Source organism: Capra hircus, chromosome 25, assembly GCF_001704415.2.
Source record: "Capra hircus breed San Clemente chromosome 25, ASM170441v1, whole genome shotgun sequence".
NCBI lineage: Eukaryota > Metazoa > Chordata > Mammalia > Artiodactyla > Bovidae > Capra > Capra hircus.
The window spans coordinates 39361650-39386988 of record NC_030832.1 but is presented as its reverse complement, the minus strand read 5'-3'; the positions used below and the strand labels follow the sequence as shown (position 1 = coordinate 39386988).

At 44.8% G+C, this 25339-nt stretch overlaps 1 protein-coding gene and 2 pseudogenes across 4 annotated transcripts in view; 1 reads left to right on the top strand and 2 right to left on the bottom strand.

Annotated features, from left to right (window-relative positions):
• Window positions 2113-2722, bottom strand: LOC102175085 (annotated as a pseudogene).
• Window positions 5356-25339, top strand: part of ZNF12 (zinc finger protein 12) — a 31919-nt gene continuing 11935 nt past the window's right edge. For 2 of the 3 annotated variants that reach the window (XR_001917252.1, XR_001917253.1), the window contains exons 1-5: window positions 5356-5726; window positions 7162-7226; window positions 14114-14240; window positions 14742-14837; window positions 16917-21482. Coding sequence is in view for 1 of the 3 variants with exons in the window: in XM_018040408.1 (XP_017895897.1) it covers window positions 7212-7226; window positions 14114-14240; window positions 14742-14837; window positions 16917-18766 (2088 nt within the window). In the remaining 2 variants the exon portion in view is untranslated. Of the gene's footprint in view, window positions 5727-7161; window positions 7227-14113; window positions 14241-14741; window positions 14838-16916; window positions 23320-25339 lie in introns of those variants that run through there. The other variant, XM_018040408.1, reaches the window with a different exon arrangement.
• On the bottom strand, window positions 22271-25075 carry LOC102174802 (annotated as a pseudogene). Its single transcript, XR_001297283.2, has one exon. The product of XR_001297283.2 is annotated as a zinc finger protein 157-like (transcript).

Sequence of the window (25339 nt, the reverse complement as noted above, 5' to 3'; positions counted from 1 at the left end):
GAAGGTCCGTCTAGTCAAGGCTATGGTTTTTCCTGTGGTCATGTATGGATGTGAGAGTTGGACTGTGAAGAAGGCTGAGCGCCGAAGAATTGATGCTTTTGACCTGTGGTGTTGGAGAAGACTCTTGAGAGTCCCTTGGACTGCAAGGAGATCCAACCAGTCCATTCTGAAGGAGATCAGCCCTGGGATTTCTTTGGAAGGAATGATGCTAAAGCTGAAACTCTAGTACTTTGGCCACCTCATGTGAAGAGTTGACTCATTGGAAAAGACTCTGATGCTGGGAGGGATTGGGGGCAGGAGGAGAAGGGGACGACAGAGGATGAGATGGCTGGATGGCATTACTGACTCTATGGACGTGAGTCTGAGTGACCTCCGGGAGTTGGTGATGGACAGGGAGGCCTGGCGTGCTGTGATTCATGGGGTCACAAAGAGTCAGACACGACTGAGCGACTGAACTGAACTGAACTTAGCCATAAATTTGTCTTCTATGTCTGTGAGTCCATTTCTGTTTTGTAAATAAGTTCATTTGTATCATTTTTTAAGATTCTACATAGAAATGAGACCATATTTCACTTGACTTTCTCTTTCTGACTTACCTCACTTAGTACCATGATATCTAGCTCCACCCATGGTGCTGCAAGTGGCGTTGTTTCATTCTTTCTAAAGGTTTCCTAACGTTCCATCGTGTACATGCACCACATCAACTTTATCCATTCACCTGTTGACGGACGTGTAAGTTGCTTCTCTGTCTTGGCTACTGTAAATAACATGGCTATGAACATAGAGATGCTTGTATCTTTTTGAGTTATGGGTTTCTCCTGATATATGCCCAGGAGTGGGATTGCTGGATCACATAGTAGCTCTATTTTCAGTTTTTTAAGGGCCTTCCCCACTATCCTCCATAGTGGCTGCACCTTATTCCCACCAACAATCACACCCCATCTTTAAAAACTCTTCCCTGAAATTCACTGGGGGAGTTGGGGCCTGTTGACCATTAGCTGCCTGGACTCCTTGCTTGTCACTTTGTTCCACTTTCCTTCCTCACGACCCAGTGTCAGGAGACTGGCTTTACTGTGTGCATGTGAGCAGACTCAAGATTTGTTCAGTAACAGTGTATTCAGGGGGAAAAGCAGAACTATCACTTCTCCTCTTCTCTCTCCCTCCTATGAATGCAGTTTAAGATAACTGTACTGCAGTGTGAAATGAAAGTGCTTTGTCAATACAATCCCTTCAGCTGAGAATCACATGGAGAAAATAATAAACAGATGCCAGGACCCAGGCTCACCGATTCTAATTCCACAGCGCTGAGCTAGAGCCTAATTTGAACTTTCTTGTTGACACGCTTCTGATGGAAATCTCTGGGTGAGATGAGCTGCCCAGGCTGGCGCAATTGCTGTTATTCAGTCCCTAAGTTGTGTCTGACTCTTTGTGACCCCAAGGACTATAGTCCACCAGGTTCCACTGTCCATGGGATTCTCCAAGCAAGAATAATGGAATGGCTTGCCCTTTCCTTCTCTAGAGGATATTCCCAGATCAGGGATCGAACCCACCTGCATTGGCAGGTGGGTTCTTTACTAGTAAGCCACCGGGGAAGCCCCGCTGGTGCAGTAGGAAGTCCTGAAGAAAGCGTGTCACCATTGAATGAAATAAGCGGGAAGGGGTGAACCATGACCTGGACCCTAACACGGAAGGGTTGTGGCCAAGCGGTGGGTCCAGGGCTGAGCAAATATATGAACCAGCTTCCAGTCCTCCTGCCAACAGGTCCACGACAACCCCTCAAGCTGCCTCGTGCTGCTGTGGCTAAGCAGAGCCAGGATCGGAGTTCCTGACAAGCACCTACCTGGTACCTACCTAGTGTATATGTAGTGAAGAAATTGCCCCCTCCACCTGCAGCAGATCTTCCCCTACAGCTCTTGGAGAGACCCACTCCTGCCAACGGCCCAATTTGGACTTGCAACCTGCGGAACTGTCAGACAACTCATTTCTGTTGTTTAAGCCCGCTGGTTTGGCATACTTTGTGACACAGCCCTAGAACACTGCCACAACCAGGATTTTATTGTTGTTGTTTTTGCCTTGTTTTTACTTTGGCTGTGCTGGGTCTTCATTGCAGCTCTATGGGGCTTTTAGTTGTGGCACGAGGGCTGGAAGTTTGCCAGGCTCAAGCTGAGAGCACTCAACTGCACCACTGTTGATATCATCTATGATGTCATGGGGGTGGCAGCCATCAACATCGCAGCCCACAGACTGGGCAATCCCCAGGATCTCTTTAATGGTTCCAGAGAGTTTTCTAGCTAGAGATCGATGATGCATCTGCCTGGCAATGTTGACCATCTCATTAAAACCGATGTTTCCACTGTATCTAGTGTTTTTCTGCTTCTTCCTGTCTCTTGGCAGTTCCTTGAGGGCTTCAGCAGTTCTATAAGAAGTAGAAGGTACCACTCAATTTGGGCTTGTCTGCTCTGAATGATCAGTTTCACTGTATCCTCAGACCCTTCCAATCACCAGTTGCCTTGGTGATGTCATCACCAGCCTCTTTTGCAGACAGACCCTGGGGCCAGTCTTGGGGGCCAGGGCAGACATGTTACCGACCTCCCCTCTATGCACCTCACTATATGACTCTGATCTTGTTGGTGTTGAATTTAGGCGGCATGGTGGAGGCAAATGGTGTCAAAACAACGTGGATTTCTGATGACCCAAGGAAGCAGCATCTTTGCCTCCTCCAAGCTGAAAATGTTGTCAAGTTTTTTCACAGAAGACAAATTACTGTTATCTTAAACATGTATGCAATGGATTCTATCTCCTGAGCTATATAAACAGATGAGGTTCACCTCATTTACACAAACAGTGGTTCCCTTGTGATGCACAGCACAGCCTGCTTTTTTTTTTGGCCAGTCCCACAGCATGCCAGATCTTAATTCCTCCAGGAGGGACTGAACCTGAGCCCCCTGTGTTTGGAGGGCAGAGCCCACCAGGGAAGTCCCACAGCCTGCTTTCATGGTTATTCAACAATAAAACTGTTTTGTTTATTTCTACATCTGGGAAGAGGATTTTCTGGATTGGCAGAAGATTTTATTTTTAATTTTACCCATACCAGCTTTGGAGAAGTAACTGGTTGAGAACATGGTTACATGATTTCACCCCCAAAATAGTGATAAATCATTATCCTTATGATTCTATTTTTGAAAAATGACATTTTTATCTAACATAAACAATATCCTGTTAAAAAGGTAAGCTCGCAGGTATCCATTTTCTTTTTTCAATTTGTATGTCCCTGGTGGTGCAGAGGTTGAAGCGTCTGCCTGCAGTGTGAGAGACCTGGGTTCAATCCCTGGGTCGGGAAGATCCCCTGGAGAAGGAAATGGCAATCCACTCCAGTATTCTTGCCTGGAGAATCCCATGGACGGAGGAGTTTGGTGGGCTACAGTCCACGGGTGGCACAGTCGGACATGACTGAGCGACTTCACTCTCACTTTCACTTTCTGATTTTTCTACTGTTTTAAATGCATTGATTGTGTAATCTAGAAAAGCTACAATTTCTATTCTCTTTTCCTTCCTTGGAGAAACCATATGCCCATGATTGAACATTTATTATCATGGCTGAACATTTATTATATCCTAGCATTTTAATGAAACATAGTATTTCAACAGTTAAAACTGGACATGGAACAGACTGGTTCCAAATAGGGAAAGGAGTATGTCAAGGTTGTATATTGTCACCCTGCTTATTTAACTTATATGCAGAGTATATCATGTGAAATGCTGGGCTGGATTAAGCACAAGCTGGAATCAAGGTTGCTGGGAGAAACATCAATAACCTCAGATACGCAGATGACACCAGCCTTATAGCAGAAAGTGAAAAAGAACTAAAGAGCCTCTCGATGAAAGTGAAAGAGGAGAGTGAAAAAGTTGGCTTAAAAGTCAACATTCAGAAAACTAAGATCATGGCATCTAGTCCCATCACTTCATGGCAAATAGATGGGGAAACAATGGAAACAGTGACAGACTTTATTTTGGAGGGCTCCAAAATCACTGCAGACGGTGACTGCAGCCATGAAATTAAAAGACACTTGCTCCTTGGAGAAAAGCTATGATCAACATAGACAGCATATTAAAAAGCAGAGACATTACTTTACCAACAAAGATGGGTCGAATAAAAAGTATGGTTTTTCCAGTAGTCATGTATGGATGTGAGAGTTGGACTATAATGAAAGCTGAGTGCTGAAGAATTGATGCTTTTGAACTGTGGTGTTGGAGAAGACTCTTGAGAGTCCCTTGGACTGCAAGAAGATCCAACCAGTCAATCCTAGGGAAAATCAGTCCTGAATGTTCATTGGAAAGACTGATGCTGAAGCTGAAACTCCAATACGTTGACCACCAGATGCAAAGAGCTGCTTCATTGGAAAAGACCCTGATGCAGGAAAGATTGAAGGCAGGAGGAGGAGGGGACGACAGAGGATGAGATGCTGCTGCTGCTGCTGCTGCTGCTGCTAAGTGTCTTCCGTCATATCTGACTCTGTGTGACCCCGTAGATGGCAGCCCACCGGGCTCCTCTGTCCCTGGGATTCTCCAGGCAAGAATATTGGAGTGTGTTGCCATTTCCTTTTCCCGAGGATGAGATGATTGGATGGCATCACCGACTCGATGGACATGAGTTTGAGCAAGCTCCGGAAGTTGGTGACGGACAGGGACGCCTCGCATGCTACAGTCTGTGGGGTGGCAAAGAGTCAGACATGACTGAGCTACTGAACTGAACTGAATTGTTAGTATTTCAGTTAAGGAAATGGCAACCTACTCCCGTATTCTTGCCTGGAGAATCCCATAGACAGACACGACTTGGCCACTAAACCACCACCACCACCAAACAGGATACACTCCTTCCCCTCTCTGGTTTGTCGGAGATCCTCAGATCTAACCTAAAATACCTCTGGGCAGGGAAAGGACCAGGGATCCAGGAGGCAATCACACAGGACCCCACCTGAGGCCATATGTTTCCTTGACTCCTAACAGTAGTTAACAAATGGGATATTGATTCCCTGGTTCGGAGGGTGCATCCTCTCAGCACAGCATTGCTTCCTCTCCAGATGAGGTGGAGACATTTACGAGGTTCCCTAACTTCATGGCGCGGAGACTTCTGGGAAATAGAGTCTCGCTATCTGTCCGGCTCCCAGGGGCGGGCCCCGGTGCCCAGACTTCCGGCGTCCTCCTGCGCTGGGGCTCTGCGTTCTGTGTGCGTGTTCGCGCACGCGCACCGGCGCTTTTGCTCCCTGTCGCTGGCCAGGTCACCGCTCGCCCTCGTTCCCAGGCTTTGGCCTCCGGCTGGAGGGGATTCCAGGGCCTGCGGGACTGGAACGCCGTCTGGCAGGGCTGGCATCCAGCGGACGCGGGCTGTGCACGCGAGGGTTCTCGCGGGCCTGGCGGAGGCTGGAGCCGAGACCCCGGATCTCGAGCCCCGGAGCCCTCGGGCTGGGTCGGAGAGGCCGGGCGAGCGGCGGCGACGGCTAAGGAGCGGCGGGGCCCGGTCCCGACCGTCTGCAGCGCACGACACGGTGAAGCCTCGGGAACGACGCTGGCCTGAAGGGAGCTTGTCCCGTAGGCCCAGAGCTGGCTCCTCGGGCCCAGAGGCCTCGGGAGGCGGAGAGGAGGGACTCGGCGAGAGTAGCGCTCCGCAGGAGCAGCCCCCGGCCGGAGCCTGGGGAGGCCGGAGCCGGTCAGCGAGTCTCGAAGAGGTAGGTGGTGCGTCTGCAATCTCCAGGCGGCTGTTGATCCTACGCCCCTCGGAGAGCAAGGCTTGGGGAGCCCGCTCCGGACCCCACGAGAGAGCGACTGAGAAGATTTGACCGCTTTACCGGGGTCGAGAGGCCGGGCTAGAGGGCAGGGCCGGCTGCTCCGCTGGGGCTCCCCTGGGGCTTGTGAGTTCTGGGTGTCCTGGGGCAGTGGGGGCCCCAGGCTTGGCCCGGACGTGCCGCGTCCACCCCTCCCTCCATCCCCGAGGCCCCTCCTCTTTCTCTCGCCTTCTTGCGATCCTGCACGTGTCTCTCAAGGCTTATCAGCACTTGGTTCTGTAATCTAAGCCTCCGCTGACATGCCACGCCCCCTTCCTCCGCGGGTTAGTTAGTTAGTGCGGGATGAATCTTCGAGGCGTCTGTCCTGCTGCCTCAGTTGAGGGAGGAGGTGACTGGGCCTGAGAAGGGAGGTGACTTGTCCCAGGTCATTGGGTCTGCAGGTGGGATCGTTAGCAAGATCAGACTCCAGGGGAAAGTGCTCTGTCAGTTTCTTATTAAGAGATCTTTTTTGAGCATTGCGTTTCAGTTTAGTTCAGTCGCTCAGTCGTGTCCGACTCTTTCAAACCGCATGAATCGCAGCACGCCAGGCCCCCCTGTCCGTCACCAACTCCCGGAGTTCACTCAGACTCACGTCCATCGAGTCAGTGATGCCATCCAGCCATCTCATCCTCTGTCGTTCCCTTTTCCTCCTGCCCCCAATCCCTCCGAGCATCAGAGTCTTTTCCAGTGAGTCAACTCTTCGCATGAGGTGGCCAAAGTACTGGAGTTTCATCTTTAGCATCATTCCTTACAAAGAAATCCCAGGGCTGATCTTCAGAATGGACTGGTTAGATCTCCTTGCAGTCCAAGGGACTCTCAAGAGTCTTCTCCAGCACCACAGTTCAAAAGCGTCAATTCTTCGGCGCTCAGCCTTCATCACAGTCCAACTCTCACATCCATACATGACCACTGGGAAAACCACAGCCTTGACAAGACGGACCTTAGTCGGCAAAGTAATGCGTTTAAGTTTGTACAAATAAGTGAAAGACTGAGCCTCGCCTGAGTGTATCGCGTTACTCAGAGCATCCTGTGGATTTTCTGATCTTGACAGAATTAGTAAGAAAACTGTAATTGTTTATTGTTACTATTTTATATTTAATGATGAAAGTTTATTTTAGTAGGATTCGATGTTCATCCACTGATGAAAAAGTGTTTTCCCGCAGTAAGGTAATCATGTGGGGGTTACAGGCCTGTGAGTGTGTCCTCAGTCTCTGTTCTTCTAAGCCCTGCTGGAAAGTGAAAGGGAGTGTTTCCCACAAGTGTCTAATAAAGTGCTGGGCAGAGCTCGTTCACACTAGCTCTTCTTGGGTCACCTCACTACCTGCGTTTCCTCCTTCAGGTCCACCTCTGCTTTCACAGTCCTGCAGGTTATTCCGAGAGCAGCGGAAAATGAATCAATCTCTGGTGAGTTTTGCTGTTTACTTATTTACTCCCTACTCCGTTCGTAGGCTTCCCTCCTGGCTCAGATTGTAATGAATCTGCCTGTAATGTAGGAGACCCGGGTTTGATCCTTGGGTCAAGAAGATCCCCTGGAGAAGGGAATGGCAAACCACTCCAGTATTCATGCCTGGAGAATTCCATGGATAGAGGAGGCTGGATTGACTCCAGAGAGCAGCTAGCACTTTCACAGATTAGTAATAACACTTTAGGAGGCCCAATAGTTCAGAATTTAAAATGGAAAAGTAGGAATCGGTAAAAGATAGGGTTAGACAAAGCATAGAGAGCAGGTTAGCACCAAGTGTTTCTGGCAAGTTCTATGTGTAGATTCCAGAATCCTCCAGAGGTCTTAAAGTCACAGAACAAGCCTTGAGTTCTTGACATTCATTGCAAAAAGTGACAAACACCGTCTATTGCTTGCCTTTCATTGTCCTTTCCAAACACTTATCCTTGGGTGATAAAGGTTTCCTTGATGTGATATGTGGTGGAGGATGGGTGAGGGAATCAAGTCAGGGGGACTTGGGGCTCCAGCTGGATGGCAGTCTGGCAAGGGGGAGGCCTCAGTGAGTTCCCACTGCTGCTGGTCCTGGGCCCCAGTACATAGTGCATGTCCATGCCCTTGGGTTTTTTCTCAGTCATGAGTGAAGTTGAGAATATTTTCATAGGTTTAGAAGCTGTTTCTTCTTTTTAATTAATAGACTTTTTAGAACAGTTTTAGGTTTATGGGGAAATTGAGCTGACAGTACAGAGTTCCCGATAACTGTCCCTCTTGGTTTCCTCCATTGTTATCATCTCACACTTGTGCGGTGCATCCTCTCAACTGTTGATACCTTATTATCACCTGGAGTCCGTAGTTTATATTAGGGGTCACTCTGTATTCAGGTCTTGACAAATGTGTAGTGAATGACCTTCAGCCACCAAAGAAGTACAGTATAGAACTGCTTTGCCACCAGAAACAACCCAAGGCACCTCCTGTTTGTCTTTCTCTCTGCCCCCAGCCCCCAACAGCTGCTCATCTTATTACCGTCAGTGTATTTTTGTCTTTTACAGAATGTCACGTAGTTGGAATCGTACAGTATGTGGTCTTTTCAGACTGGTGTGTTTTTCTTTTTGTATGAAGGGCCTGTTCATGTCCACAGTCCATCTTCCTGTCTCAGCACTGATTTGGTTTGCTTGTCTTATTGACTAACAGAGTAGCCTTAAGTATTTATAAATGTTTCCAGTTGGAGTCATGTTAGTGAACATTGTTTTCCAAGTTTTTTTGTCTTTTTACTTGATTTTCCAGCAATAGCTTATAATTCTTTATTTTTTTTCATTTTGAGAGGTTGAATACTATTCATTTTTTAAAATTTCTCAAAACCACAAGATTCTTAGTCTTATCCACACAAGTGAATAAGAGCACCCTCCTTGGTCACTACTGAAGTACAACTTCTTTCAAGGAGGTGGGTGGAGGTGGGGAGAGAGGAACTCATTGGCCTTGTGCTTCTCTTCTGGCTCTTGCTTTCTCTTTCTGGTTCTGGGCACTGCGTCAGCCACTCTCTTGCACTTGGTGAAGACTTTTAATGTGTGGACCCCCCAATCCTCAGGGGGCAGACGCAGGTATGTCTGGTGATGTCTAGTTGGAGTATGGGCTGAGTTCTGGAAGATTTGCTGTTGCTCTCAGACAGGCTTCTCCAGGCTAGACCAGGGCAGTGCTGTACATATCCTCTGTCTGCCTTGGGCAGTGACTCCTTCTACTGGTGTGTCTCATCAGCAGCAGGGCACCCTCAGCCTTCCCAGGCCTGCAAAGTCTGGGTCCCGGTCATCTTGGCATGTAGAGGTTGGGGTCAGGGGACAGGAGCCATTCTGCATCTTCAATTGTTCCACATGAATAACTTTGATTTTCAGTTAACATCAGGAGTTCATCATTGTCTCTGATAGACCCTGAGCTCGATGAGGTCGTTTCCTTAACCTCTTCCTAACCACTCCTGTCTCCATGTTCTGTTGAGACCTGCTGCTGTTGGTGCTAAGTCACTTCAGTTCAGTTCAGTCGCTCAGTCACATCCGACTCTGCGACCCCATGAATCGCAGCACACCGGGCCTCCCTGTCCATCACCATCTCCCGGAGTTCACTCAGACTCACGTCCATCGAGTCAGTGATGCCATCCAGCCATCTCATCCTCTGTCAACGCCTTCTCCTCCTGCCCCCAATCCCTCATCAGAGTCTTTTCCAATGAGTCAACTTTTCACATGAGGTGGCCAGAGTACTGGAGTTTCAGCTTTAGCATCATTCCTTCCAAAGAAATCCCAGGGCTGATCTCCTTCAGAATGGACTGGTTGGATCTCCTTGCAGTCCAAGGGACTCTCAAGAGTCTTCTCCAACACCACAGTTCAAAAGCATCAGTTCTTCAGCGCTCAGCTTTCTTCACAGTCCAACTCTCACATCCATACATGACCACAGGAAAAACCATAGCCTTGACTAGACGGACCTTAGTCGGCAAAGTAATGTCTCTGCTTTTCAACATGCTATCTAGGTTGGTCATAGTTTTTCTTCCAAGGAGTAAACATCTTTGAACTTCATGGCTGCAGTCACCATCTGCAGTGATTTTGGAGCCCCCCAAAATAAAGTCTGACACTGTGTCCACTGTTTCCCCATCTATTTCCCATGAAGTGATGGGACCAGATGCCATGATCTTCGTTTTCTGAATATTGAGCTTTAAGCCAACTTTTTCACTCTCCACTTTCACTTCCATCAAGAGGCTTTTTAGTTCCTCTTCAGTTTCTGCCATAAGGGTGGTGTCATCTGCATATCTGAGGTTATTGATATTTCTCCCTGCAATCTTGATTCCAGCCTGTGCTTCTTCCAGCCAAGCGTTTCTCATGATGGACTCTGCATAGAAGTTAAATAAGCAGGGTGACAATATACAGCCTTGACGTACTCCTTTTCCTATTTGGAACCAGTCTGTTGTTCCATGTCCAGTTCTAACTGTTGCTTCCTGACCTGCATATAGGTTTTTCAAGAGGCAGATCAGGTGGTCTGGTATTCCCATCTCTTTCAGAATTTTCCAGTTTATTGTGAGCCACATAGTCAAAGGCTTTGGCATAGTCAATAAAGCAGAAATAGATGTTTTCCTGGAACTCTCCTGCATTTTCCATGATCCATCGGATGTTGGCAATTTGATCTCTGGTTCCTCTGCCTTTTCTAAAACCAGCTTGAACATCTGGAAGTTCACGGTGCACATATTGCTGAAGCCTGGCTTGGAGAATTTTGAGCATTACTTTACTAGCGTGTGAGATGAGTGCAATTGTGTGGTAGTTTGAGCATTCTTTGGCATTGCGTTTCTTTGGGATTGGAATGAAAACTGACCTTTTCCAGTCCTGTGGCCACTGCTGTTTTCCAAATGTGCTGGCATATTGAGTGCAGCACTTTCACAGCATCATCTTCCAGGATTTGAAATAGCTCCACTGGAATTCCATCACCTTCACTAGCTTTGTTTGTAGTGATGCTTTCTAAGGCCCACTTGACTTCACATTCCAGGATGTCTGGCTCTAGATGAGTGATCACACCATCGTGATTATCTTGGTCGTGAAGATCTTTTTTTGTACAGTTCTTGTGTGTATTCCTGCCACTTCTTAATATCTTCTTCTTCTTTTAGGTCCATACCATTTCTGTCCTTTATTGAGCCCATCTTTGCATGAAATGTTCCCTTGGTATCTCTAATTTTCTTGAAGAGGTCTCTAGTCTTTCCCATTCTGTTGTTTGCCTCTATTTCTTTGCATTGATCGCTGAGGAAGGCTTTCTTATCTCTCCTTGCTATTCTTTGGAACTCTGTATTCAGATGCTTATATCTTTCCTTTTCTCCTTTGCTTTTCACTTCTCTTCTTTTCCCAGTTATTTGTAAGGCCTCCCCAGACAGCCATTTTGCTTTTTTGCATTTCTTTTCCATGGGGATGGTCTTGATCCCTGTCTCCTGTGCAATGTCACTAACCTCATTCCATAGTTCATCAGGCACTCCATCTATGAGATCTAGTCCCTTAAATCTATTTCTAACTTCCACTGTATAATCATAAGGGATTTGATTTAGGTCATACCTGAATCGTCTAGTGGTTTTCCCTATTTTCTTCAATTTCAGTCTGAATTTGGTAATAAGGAGTTCATGATCTGAGCCACAGTCAGCTCCTGGTCTTGTTTTTTTTTTTTGACTGTATAGAGGTTCTCCTTCTTTGGCTGCAAAGAATATAATCAATCTGATTTCGGTGTTGACCATCTGGTGACGTCCATGTGTAGAGTCTTCTCTTGTGTTGTTGGAAGAGGGTGTTTGCTATGACCAGTGCATTTTCTTGGCAAAACTCTATTAGTCTTTGCCCTGCTTCATTCCGCATTCCAAGTCCAAATTTGCCTGTTACTCCAGGTGTTTCTTGACTTCCTACTTTTGCATTCCCGTCCCCTATAATGAAAAGGACATCTTTTTTGGGTGTTAGTTCTAAAAGGTCTTGTAGGTCTTCATAGAACCATTTAACTTCAACTTCTTCAGCATTATTGGTTGGGGCATAGACTTGGATTACTGTGATATTGAATGGTTTGCCTTGGAAACGAACAGAGATCATTCTGTCGTTTTTGAGATTGCATCCAAGTACTGCATTTCGGACTGTTTTGTTGACCATGATGGCTACTCCGTTTCTTCTACGGGATTCCTGCCCGCAGTAGTAGATGTAATGGTCACCTGAGTTAAATTCAGCCATTCCAGTCCGTTTTAGTTTGCTGATTCTTAGAATGTTGACGTTCACTCTTGCCATCTCCTGTTTGACCACTTCCAATTTGCCTTGATTCATGGACCTGACATTCTAGGTTCCTATGCAATATTGCTCTTTACAGCATCAGATCTTGCTTCTATCACGAGTCACATCCACAACTGGGTATTGTTTTTGCTTTGGCTTCATCCCTTCATTCTTTCTGGAGTTATTTCTCCACTGATCTCCAGTAGCATATTGGGCATCTACTGACCTGGGGAGTTCCTCTTTCATTATCCCATCATTTTGCCTTTCATGGGATTCTCAAGGCAAGAATACTGAAGTGGTTTTTCATTCCCTTCTCCAGTGGACCACATTCTGTCAGACCTCTCCACCATGACCCGCCCATCTTGGGTGGCCCCACAGGGCATGGCTTAGTTTCATTGAGTTAGACAAGGCTGTGGTCCTAGTGTGATTAGATTGACTAGTTTTCTGTGATTATGGTTTCAGTGTGTCTGCCCTCTGATGCCCTCTTGGAACACCTATCATCTTACTTGGGTTTCTGTTACCTTGGACGTGGAGTATCTCTTCATGGCTGCTCTGGGAAAGTGCAACCGCTGCTCCTTACCTTGGACGAGGGGTATCTCCTCGCCGCCGCCCCTCCTGACCTTGACATGGATTAGCTCCTCTAAATCGCTTCAGTCGTGTCCGACTCTGTGCAACCCCATAGACAGCAGCCCACCAGGCTCCCCCGTCCCTGGGATTTCCAGACAAGAGTACTGGAGTGGGTTGCCATTGCCTTCTCTGTCTGTTGAGAGTACCTGAACCTTATTGGTTTTAACACACTGGCACTGTTTTGTAATCTTTTCTGGGCAATTGCATAAATTTAACAGACCCATTACGTTGAGTTATTTAAGTTTACTTCTATGTTTTCTGATTCATTCTGATTTGCAGAGTGACGAGATACACAGTAGATAATCAACAATAATAGCGGGTATTGAAAAGTGTGTTATGTCCAAAGACCTGTGTTAAGTGCTTTCCATGAAAGAGCCTGTTTGGTACTGATCTGTATCATGTGACAGGCACCATTATTGTCTTTATTCTAGAGGTGATGGTACAGGAGGAAACAGGCTGTAATGACTGTGTGAGTGTGAGTGTTTGTGAATTTACTCAGAAGATCCACACTCACAGGTCTGGGTGTGGCAGTTTCCAGTTCTGTTGTGTGCTTTGTGCCCCTCATCAGGAGTAAGTGAGCTCCGTCCCTGGAAGGTGTTGGGGGATGAAGGGATTCCAAGTCCCTGGCTGGGCATTAGGGTGGGACGAAATAAGCTGTTTCCAGTAGCTCAGAGGAGCAGGCCAGGGTCAGGTTGAGGCAGGCTTATCTCTGTAGTAAAATATGGAACTGGGATGTGCTGCCTGGCTTGCTCATCACCTTGGTAACTGTGGTGAATACTACAGCTCGGCTCCTTCTGTGAGTTGTAGGAGGAGCTCAGGGCAGGAACAGAAGAGATGCTTGGGCTGGTGATAAACATTGGGAAATCTTGAAGTGTAGAAGGTTATTAATGCCTGGAGAATACCCATGGACAGAGGAACCTGGGAGTCTACAGTCCATGGGGTCGCAAAGAGTTGGGCACGACTGAGTGACTAAGCACAGCGTGCCACAGCACAGGTTATTAAAGCCATGAGACAAGAAGAGATCACCGTCAAAGCCAAGGGTACAAGAAAAGAACTGAGCCCCAGGGCCCTATGATGACTTGAGGATGACTCAGAGGAGAGCAGGGGCCAGTGAAGGAGCGACTGGGGAGGACAAAGGAGAACCAACCGACATTATTAATGTTCTGGAAGCAGAATGAAGGAGCGCAGTGCATCTTGAGTTTGCACACTGCCCTCAGGCCTGTGCTTCTCGAGGGCACAGGCTCTGTCTGCTGGTCTCGTCCTCAGGACTCTTGTTGGCTCGCAGTGTAAGGCTGTATTTTCTTTTTTGCCTGTACGTTGAGCAAACTCACGGCAGTGTATTATATTTATTTTCCTCCCGTAAGGCCCATAACGTAGGAAAGGTACAAACTTGACCAGTGAGCTGGGTGAGCTCTTGTCTGTGTGTATCTGCTCCATGTCACCCAGTTCCCACTACGGTGCCATTACAGGGGTCAGTGTCATTCAGGGACGTGGCCGTGGACTTCACCCAGGAGGAGTGGCAGCACCTAGACCCTGAGCAGAAGACGACCTACAGGGACGTGATGCTGGAGAACTACAGCCACCTCATCTCTGTGGGTAAGGAGAGAGAGAAACTAGATTTCCCTCTAACTTAATGATTTTAACTTTGAACTTGTGGGCTTCCCAGGCAGCACAGTGGTAAAAGAATCCACCTGCCAATGCAGGAGATGTAAGAGATTCAGGTTCAATCTTACAAAACTGAATTGGGTTGGGAAGATCCCCTGGTAAAGAAAATGGAAACCCACTGCAGTATTCTTGCTTGGAAAATCCCATGGACAGAGGAACCTGGCAATCTGCAGTCCATGGGGTTGCCTAGAGTCAGCTGACCAAGCATACACACACACAGACACACACACTTTAACTTTGAACTTGACAGAACAACTGGAATCATCTGGGGTACCAGGTAGGGCATGTGGTCTCTTCCTCTGGGTAGGTTCTGATTCTGGCACAGCACCAATGGCGCTTTTCTCCTGTAGCTCGTAAGCCAGCCTTTTGCTTACATGACAGATCTGGAAGCCCAGCAGCCAAGTTCAAGTTCTCTCTTGTATCTGTTAACAGGGTGTCACATTATCAAACCGGAAGTCATCACCAAATTGGAGCAAGGAGAAGAGCCGTGGGTGGTGGAAGGAGAATTCCTGCTTCAGAGTCACTCAGGTGTGTGTGGGGGGGGTGGCAGTAAGGAGGGTGATCACTCAGGAGTGTTTTTCGCTGGAGGTTTTTAATGGTGCCAAACCTGAGAAGTGACTGAAGAGAGTTGTTCTTGCACTCCGGCAACTGGAATCTTACTCCCTAAGGCTTTTTCCTTCCCCGCAGCAGCTTGTGTTGGTAGAGCTTCCCACTCTGGCTTCTGCTCTGAATCAAAACCTGCTTGCTTCCTTCTTCCTCTTAAACCTCAGAACTTCTTATGGCATTTTGTTGGCAGGCATATATATAGTGTGTCATTAGAGAGTAACTCCTGACTCTCCATGTTCTCATTAGTTTCCTTCTTCTTTCCCATGAAATGCCTCAGGCTTGTTTCTGTCCCTGGCTTCACTTCTCACTTCTCTTTCTTTGAGGTCAGAGTTCACAGCCCCATCCTGTGCATAAACCAGTGAACTCAGTTCACCTGTGCTGTCCTGATCACGGGCACTGGTCATTCCTGCTGGAGTTTGGTGACAGCATCACAGGGTCTCCCTATTCCGCCTGATGCTCACTTTCATCTTGTCTCTTACTTTCTGTTCTGTCGGCAGTATCTTGAATCATGTTGTGTCTGAGCAGGTGCTCAGTCAAGTAGGAGACAGAGAAATGAGTCCTGATTCATTTACCACCTCCACCCTGCCCCCTCCAGAAATATCCCTGAAGGGTCTGCCTCACCCTCTGGTGGTTTATTCCCCAAGCTCTTCAGAAGGTCTGAAGAGTATTTAAGGTATTTATATAAGGTATTTATTTAAGGTATTTAAGTATTTATAGTCTCAGGTATTTAAGGCTTTTCTGTGTTTCATGCTGCTCTGTCTGCCTGTTCCTGGTTCATTGTTTCCTGAGAGCTGTAGGTGCTCCTCCATTCTCATTGGATCTGCAAGATGTGTTCCCCTGACTTTTGAATCGATCTTATCAATAGTCTCACAGGATGAGCCTACAGCCATTCTCTGTTGATTCCTTAAGGCAGTTTAAATTCCTCTTCCTTTCAGAATCATGCAATATTGTCCCTATGTTGCCCAGAAATTTTAATTTTGTATTGTTTCCTGAAACTCTGGCTAAACTTCATTTGATCCACACTTCTAAAGTCTCTTCCGTTTCACTGAGGTGTGGGTTATTTGTCCAGATTACACATTCTATAAGTCTGAACTCAAGTTTTCCCTTTCAGCTCTAATACCAGTCTCTTCCTTCCCTCGACTTTAACTTCATCTCAAGGTGATGCTTTAGGAAAAAAATCTAGGTCTGATCAAGAAGTCTGTTGACTGTGTTTTTTACTTGGGTTTCTCCACCCACCCTCCTCAAGTTTTGATAGATTCTGAGGAAACCTATCTTTTCTCAGGTTTTTGCCTCAGGAAAAATAGATTTTTAGTAGATCAAAGGCTGGAAGTCAGGCAAATTTAGTAAAACAACAGGAGCAGAGACTTGCAGTTGAATATAAGCTGGAGCATATTGGTACCAAACCATCTCAGTGTAAGTGGTAGCACCTTGGACTCTGCTCTGTGTCTCCCCACGATATGAAGCGACTTGGTGTGAAATGGAGACCTCTTGCACAGTCCTCCTGGTCCTTGTGCAGCAGCTAAACTCATTGCTCCCCTGTCAGGTGACCTGTTTGCTGTGAGCCCTTTCATATCTAAGAATCAGGCATTTATCCAACATCCTCTATCTTCAGATCATTGCTCCACGTTTTTACCTTCTGTACCCAGTTTTGAACAAAATTTTGAAATATTAATGTGTGCATGTACTCAGTCATGTCTGACTCTTTGCAGACATGGACTGTAGCCTACCAGGCTCCTTTGTCCATGGCATTTCCCAGGTAAGTGTACTGGAGTGGGTTGCCATTTCCTCTTCCAGGGCATCTTTCTGACCCAGGGATCAGACCTGTATTTCCTGCACTGCAGGTGGAGTCTTTATCACTTGTTTTTATCAGCTTTCTTCACCGCTGGAGATCATGGAGCTTGTGTGTGTGCATGTGCAAGTTTATTCCAAACCAAAATAAGGGGGGAAAAATTTCTTACCTAGGAAGTTGCATAAAAATTGGTTAATCTTGCCTCTTTTTAGAAGTCTGGAAAGTTCATGATCTGATGGAGGGAAGCCAGGAAAATGAAGACAAACATTCAAGGCAAACTGAATCCATTAACATCAAAACCCTGCCTGAAGGGAGAGGTAATGGTCTTGGTAAGACTTGTAATGTGGAAACAAGCCCTGTTCCTTCAAGAAAAAGATCCTATCAGTGTGATTCATGTGAAAAGAGTTTAAAGTCTATTTCAGAATATATTAGTAGTGATGGCAGCTATGCAAGAATGAAACCTGATGAATGTAGTGCTTGTGGGAGATCACTTCTCCATGTGAAGCTTGAAAAAACTCATCTCGGAGATAAACCTTATGAATTTAACCAAAACAGGGAGGCTTATGCTCTAAATGGAGAAAGTATTTATCAGAACATTCACATTTTGGAGAAACCCTTTGAATATATCGAATGCCAGAAAGCCTTTCAGAAGGATACAGTGTTTGTTAACCATATAGAGGAGAAGCCCTACAAGTGGAATGAATCTGAAATAGCCTTTCTCCAAATGTCAAACCTCAGTGTGCACCCAACAACTCATTTGGAAATGAAACCCTATGAGTGCAATGCATGTGGGAAATCCTTCTGTAAAAAGTCCAAGTTTATTATCCACCAGAGGACTCACACAGGAGAGAAACCTTATGAATGTAATCAGTGTGGGAAATCCTTCTGCCAGAAGGGCACCCTCACTGTCCATCAGCGAACACACACAGGGGAGAAGCCCTATGAATGTACTGAATGCGGGAAAACCTTCTACCAGAAGTTACACCTCATTCAACACCAGAGAACTCACTCAGGAGAGAAGCCCTATGAATGTAGCTACTGTGGAAAAGCCTTTTGCCAGAAGACACACCTCACACAGCACCAGAGAACACATTCGGGAGAGAGACCCTACGTTTGTCATGACTGTGGAAAAACCTTCTCCCAGAAGTCAGCCCTTAATGACCACCAGAAAATTCACACAGGCGTGAAACTCTACAAGTGCAACGAGTGTGGGAAGTGCTTCTGCCGCAAGTCTACCCTCACCACACACCAGAGGACACACACGGGAGAGAAGCCCTATGAGTGCAACGAATGTGGAAAGTTCTTCTCTCGGCTGTCATATCTCACTGTGCATTACAGAACTCATTCAGGAGAGAAGCCCTATGAATGTAACGAGTGTGGGAAAACCTTCTACCTTAACTCAGCCCTCATGAGACACCAGAGAGTCCACACAGGAGAGAAGCCCTATGAGTGCAATGAGTGTGGAAAGTTATTCTCCCAGTTGTCGTACCTCACCATACATCACAGAACTCACTCAGGAGTGAAGCCCTACGAATGTAATGAATGTGGTAAGACCTTCTACCAGAATTCTGCCCTTTGTAGACACCGGAGGATACATAAAGGAGAGAAGCCCTATGAATGTTACATATGTGGGAAGTTCTTCTCGCAAATGTCATACCTCACGATACATCACAGAATTCATTCAGGGGAGAAGCCCTACGAATGTAATGAATGTGGGAAAACCTTCTGCCAGAATTCAGCCCTTAACAGACACCAGAGGACACACACAGGAGAGAAAGCCTATGAGTGTTACGAATGTGGCAAATTCTTCTCTCAGATGTCGTATCTCACTATACATCATCGAATTCATTCAGGAGAGAAACCTTTTGAATGTAACGAATGTGGGAAAGCCTTCTCTCGGATGTCATACCTCACTGTACATTACAGAACTCACTCAGGAGAGAAGCCATATGAATGTACCGAATGTGGGAAAAAATTCTACCACAAATCAGCCTTCAACAGCCATCAGAGAATTCACAGGAGAGGGAACATGAATGTACTTGATGTGGGAAGGCTTCTCTGAAGTCAGATCTCTCATAACGTCACAGAACCCTCTCCATATAATGAATAAGTTAACTCCTACCATCCCGAGTTGGAGAGTTCATACAGGTGGGTGTGAACAAACCTGTGAGTATTTTTCAGACTTGGAACCTGAAAGTTTGCAGGTTGGAAACCACAGCTGTAACTAGCCCACATGACATGCTGACAGGAGTAAAAAATCTATCAGTATTTAAATTGGACATAGTTTCACTATGAATTCAAACTTTTACATATCAGGGAATTCAGATCAAGGAGATATCTCTCAAGGAACATGGAAAACATTCTGTTGAAAATTATGAAACTAAAATTTGTTTCTGATAAAATGTCAAGCTTTTGTGAAAAAGAAAGAAACCACAGAGGATGGTTGTTTTGAATAAACATGCTCCTTATGTACATAGAAGCTGTAAAATCGCTGGGTAGTTAATTAAGATGGCAGCATGGCAACATTAAGCTCACACATGAGTGGATCCTGAGGGTGTTTGGGTGTTTCTGTTTGCTTTTTAGGATGCTGCATTACAGGAGTTGTATGTTCGGCTTGAATCATGTTAGAAAAGGCATTGTATCCTTAGTAGAATAATTTCTAAGGTATTTTAAATAGCACCACTATGCTAGCATCTAAATATGTATAGATAATGAACTAATATTTGAAAGATATGAAGTATACTTCTCTTTGTGCTCTTCCCTGGCATTTATAAATGGATTTTATCATTGTTAATGAATTAAGTCTTCCATAAGAAAACCAATGTTTTTAATAGTGTTTTAACTGTATCTGAATCAGCAAGAGATAAAAATCTGTGCATAAAGTAGAAAGTTGCATAGATAATTTAAAATGGTTAATGCCACAAGTCTCTGTAGTAAGGGACAGCTGTAGGACTCATTGCAATCAGTATGGTTTAAAAAATGTACTTAAAATAGTCTCATTTTAATCTATTTTTTTCACTTAGTTTTATATTTAGATGCCTTTGTAAGTGTAAGTGTGCAGAGCACATGTACTGTGTCACCTAGAAATTAACTGTATTTTTATTTGATACGGTGGTGTTTTTAAGCACCATGGTTTGTTCCTTCCTGAATGGATTGAGAGAGCAGATTCATACGGGTTGTAGCTGGTGTTGCTGAGTGACCAACCTAGTCACTCATTCCTTGTTTTTGGCTGCCTGAGTCTGGGTATCCATTCCTCTTGATGGAACAGGGGATAAATCCTGATTAGTTTCAACCAATAATGATAATCCCTTTCTCATAGCCAGTAATTGGTTTAGAGTATTTGGAGGACCCCATTCTAGACAGGTAAAGGAAATATCTTGAGCAGGTTATTTCTGGAAAAGGTTTCTTCAAAGGTTCAAGGAATCATGCCAGGTGCAGTGGGATCCTGTTCAACGTTTCCTTACCTGGCTGTGTCTTTCAACGATGGTTATAATTTGTGCATGGCAGAGCAGAAAGTCTGGAAGAACCTGGGACCTGGATGATGCTCTTGAGCTACTGAACCAGCCAGCCTTGTAGCCACTCTATCTCTGGACTGTTTCTCTTGTGAAAAACTGAATTGTAGATTGATTTAGGTTGCTTCCAGTGAAAACTAAAGATATAGAGCTTGTAGGAGTTATGTAATTGAGAAGTGGGCTTTAGGTAAATCACTTTTTTTGAAGTGTTCACATAGAGATGATTTATTTTCTGTAAATTTTGGTGTAAATATTACTCAAATATTTGAGTATTAGAAAACTTGAAACAATTCAATGTGTGTGTTTTCCTCAATTTTTACATTACTGACCTAAGAACTTTTGGAGCCTGATATGATGTCAGGTATATCTTTCTTTCCCTAATGCATGACATAAATTTTGTTTAGGTTAATTTGTTATTCATGGGTCATTGCTATCGTGTTGTTGATGATATATGGGTAAGGTAAGGACTCACTTTTGTTTCTTTTCCAGTGATTAGCCTGATAGCTTGTATTATTTGAGTCATCCACCCCTTTCTGCAGAGATGAGATGCTATGTTTCTCATGTGTTTCTGTCACTCATGGCTCCCGTTTTTCTTGCTCATCACTTTTCCATCAGATTTGTCTAGATGATCTTGAGTCTGCTATGTAACAGGTACTAAGATTCTGGTACAGTGTATAGTTTTATGTAGGAAGTATATATTCATAGTATACTTGTTGAAGCTTTCCCACACTAATGGGCAGTAGCTTAAGTACCCAGTATGCATTTTAAGTAAAATATTTGGAAAGCTTATAAATGATTTACCACGTTCTTTATTCTGTTACAAAGTGCCTGATACCAAAGGGCCCATGTGTATGTGGCCCTCAACTGCCTCTTCAGTAATACGGTTGTAGAATTTCTCTATTGTTTCAGAGACACCAGTGTTTTCATACTATTACATCTCTGAAATAGTGTAACACATTCTAATTTAACTGGTGTTTTTTCTTCCTTAGAGGTACTTAAAATAATGGTTTGTCTTATATTTGATGGATGGAATGCAATATTTGAAAAGTTTTAAACTATTCCTGGCAAGACCTGCATTCACGAAAGAAGGCACCATGGGAGATGGCCCACTCATCCGGCAGCAAGGAGTGAATGTGGAATTGGGGCAGAGCGCAAATGCTTGCTCTTTATATGCACAGTGACTTCATCCTGTGGAGCGTGAGATTAGGGACTCCCAGTGGATTTCCAGGGGCTAAGCCAGGGGTTGACCCCTACCGGCACCTACAGGTGAGAGATTCTCCAAGGTTCTCACCCACCCCACCTGGCCCCAGTCATCCTAATGTTAGTGAAATGGTGGTTCATTGGTTGGCCTCTCAAAACAGGTCAAAATGAAGACCACTGTTAACACGAGGGCAATATTCCGAGACCATGGAGTGACCCTCTCTTCTTTATTCCACTGCAGTGATAATGTTTCTATCCTGGTGACTGGTAATGTTTGTATCCGACAGAAGTGTATAAAAATGATACTGACCTGGACATACATTTTAAATTTAATGCTGTATCGTGCAGTAGTCCCTGTGTTTATAAGCCCCTGAGAAGTTCTATACACAAGAGAATGTGTATACAGGGAGTTTGACCACAGCAAGATTTTGAGGTATCCTAGGTTACCATCACTAGAAGAGGTGGGTAAAAGGTGGATCATGCATTGGGATGGTGTCTAGCAATCAGAAATGTGTGTTCTACTTGCATGTAGCACATCCAATTAGCACTTTTAGATATGAATGGAAAAAATTAATGGAATGAGATTTCATACAAGTAAACAATGCTTATATCAATTAAAGTTACACACACCCTTACAGAAGTTACAATGGTGAGTGCTAAAGGTCCTACCTTTATCAGTGAGTGCCTGTGGGGGAAGGGATGGAACTGGGGTTTGGCATGAAGAAAGAATGGGGTCCACACAGATACCAACACTGATAATACATGTTTTGAGCTGAGTAGTACAGTTAACATTGTGCCCAGGACTCCTCCAGAAATACTGAAGACATACACACAGGAAAATTAAAGACCCGCACTTACAATCCTCAATAATGTTTTATTCTGTTCAGTTTTAACCAGAATTTTATGGCTCAGTTGCCTAAATGATACCTGTGCCTTTTCTGGCAGAGCTGCCCAGCCAACATCCCCCCACACCTCAGGTCAGCAGCCAATGGGTGACAACTGGTGCTCCAGGTACAGGCTCCTGAGGCAGGCAAGAATCAGACTTCATTCCCATGGAACTGGGCTGTATATCTCACCTGTTGGCCACTGTCTGTAAGAAGGGAGCAGGGCTTCCCTTTGTTGTCTCCTGGGCTTAGAGCAGTCTTCCCAGATGGCTGTTGCCAAAGGCATTTAAAGGCACAAGTACTGGGGGCAGCAACCTGGGGCAGGATAATAGTCAAGGTGAGCAGCAGACATACTGAGAAGCCGGGGAAGGAAGAGGTTGGAAAACTGATGTGTGTGGGGATAAGAGCTTTTAAAAGCTTCCATGTGCACATTGTATGTGTGCAGGGTGGGACATGACTCAGAAAAGATGTGGAAAGTCCCTATGCACTCACCTAGCAACTCTGTAAGCTGGAAGTGAAGACTAAGGCAGAGTGGAACCAGCCTGGTCAAGCACTAGAGGCGTACCCAACACAGCCAGCCTGCAAAACTAGGGGAGTGCCTTCACATTGCCTCATGTTTGACTCACATTTGACCTCTGACACATTCCCATTGATTAGTGCTTCCTTCGTTTTTGACCAAGGAGGCCCAGGCTCATCTTGCACACCCTGGGCGTGACCTAGACTGAGCTCTTTCTCCAAGGAGTTCCTTGTAGGGGCCAATGTTGGGAACTGACTTTGCTCACCACTCTGGGGGGTGTTACTCAGTGGACAGAGCTATGAAATATGTAATTTTTAAAATGAATAATATTTTTTGATTCATATTTGTCATCATAGGGAGGTCACATGAATTCTTTGATTTCTATGGTTGTCTTATCTCTTAAACTGGACGTTTTGATTCCTAGTAACTTTTATAATTTCTTTTAGCTTTCTCCTACAATGTACACAAAATAGATTCAAATAAACAGCAATATTATCAGGAAGAAAACTGATAAGTGATTTTATAATTTTTGGCTGGCATTTTTGTCCTTAAACACTTTCATTTAAGGATGTATAATCATAACAGAGTGCGATATTTCTTCAAAGAATTACTTCTTTTGTGTAGTCAAGTTGCCAATTTGGCATTGATTTCAATTTCAGAATCTTTTTACTTATCAATATGTAAATCACTCATTTGTTCAAAGTTTTAAAATTCATAAAAAGGAAAAATCAAAGAAACCTTGCTTCCACCCCCTCTCTACAAATAACATTTTCAGAGACCCTCTCTCCTAATGAGCTCTCTGATGTACATGAGCTCAAGTTTTCTCCCATGAATTCTCAAAGGTATGACACATATGACTCTACACAGGAATATTTTCCACATCTGCTGCCATTCAGGATATCTCTTGTGTGTGAATCACTTCATATTTAGAGTTGACTTCTTGTAGAAGGATTTCCCATATTATATTCATAAGGCTTCTCCCCTGCGGTGTTTGCTGGTGTACTGTGAGGGTTGACTTCATACAGAAAGGACTTCCCGCATCTCTTACATTCGTAGGGCTTCTCCCCTGTGTGGATTCTCTGATGATTAATGAGGTTTGACTTCACATAAAACCTTTTTCCACATTCATTACATTTGAAGGGGTTCTTCCTTGTGTGAGTTCTCTGATGCACAGTGAGGTATGATTTCAGAAAGGTTTCTCACATTCACTACATTTATAAGCTGCCTCTTCTGTGTGAGTCCTCTGATGCATGGTTAGGGCTGACTTAAAACAGAAACATTTAACACATTTACTACACCCATGGGGTTTCTCTCCAGTGTGTGTGCTCTGATGTTCAATGAGATGTGATTTCTGGAGGAAATTTTTCCCACATTCTTCACATTGATAAGGTTTCTCCCTGTGTGTGTTCACTGATGTTAAGTGTGGTGTGACTTCTGAAAGAAAGTTTTACTACATTCTTTACATTTTTAAGGTTTCTCCCATGTGTATTCTCTGGTGCTGAGGGTTGACTTCTCACATTCATTACATTCAAAGTATTTCTCTTCTGAGTGTGTCATCTGATAAACCAGTTAGGCTTGACTTCAGAGAAGGCTTTCCCACATACTTTACACACATGGGATTTCTTTCCTGTGTGATTTCTCTGATGACTATTAAGAAGCAACTTCACATAGAATGACTTCTCGCATTCACTGCATTTAAAGGATTTCACCCCAGTGTGAGTCCTCTGGTGTATGAGGGTTGAGTTCATACAGAAGGCTTTCCCACATTCACTATATTTGTGTGGTTTCTCCCCTGTGTGTTTTCTGATGTTTTGTGAGGTCTGACTTTTTGTAGAAGGAGTTCTCACATTCACTGCACCCATGGGGTCTCTCCCTGGTATGAGTTCTTTGATGGACAGTGAGGGTCAAATTCATAAAGGATTTGCCACACTCACTACATTCATATGGTTTCAACCCTGAGTGAATTTTATGATGTTTAGTGAGATTAGACTTCACACAGAAGGTTTTTCCACATTCATTAGTCATAAGGGTACTTTGCTGTATGAGAGACCTGATGAATAATTAGGCCTGACTTAGAGTAGAAGGATGTCCCACATTCAGTACTTTCATAGGGTTTCTTCTCTGTATGTTTCCCCTGGTGAAGGTGCAATGCTGATGTACACACAATAGAAGGATTTTCCACATTCATCACATTTGCAGGGCTTCTCCCCTGTGTGTGTGCTCCGGTGATCACCAAATTGTGACCTCTGTGAGTAAGTTTTCCCATGTCATTGCATTTGAAAGCTTTCTCCCCTGTATGCATCTTCTGGTGTTTAGTTAGATTTGATTTCACACAGAAAAATTTCCCACAATCCTTACACTCCTATGTTTTCTCCCCTGTGGGAATTTTCTGGTGATGGTTGAATTTTGATTTTGTGTAGGATTTCCCACAATCTTTACACTGGTAGGGCTTCTCTCATGTGTGAGTACCCTGGCTCAGCTTTAGGGCTGAGATCTCATGGAAAGATTTCTTGCACTCATCA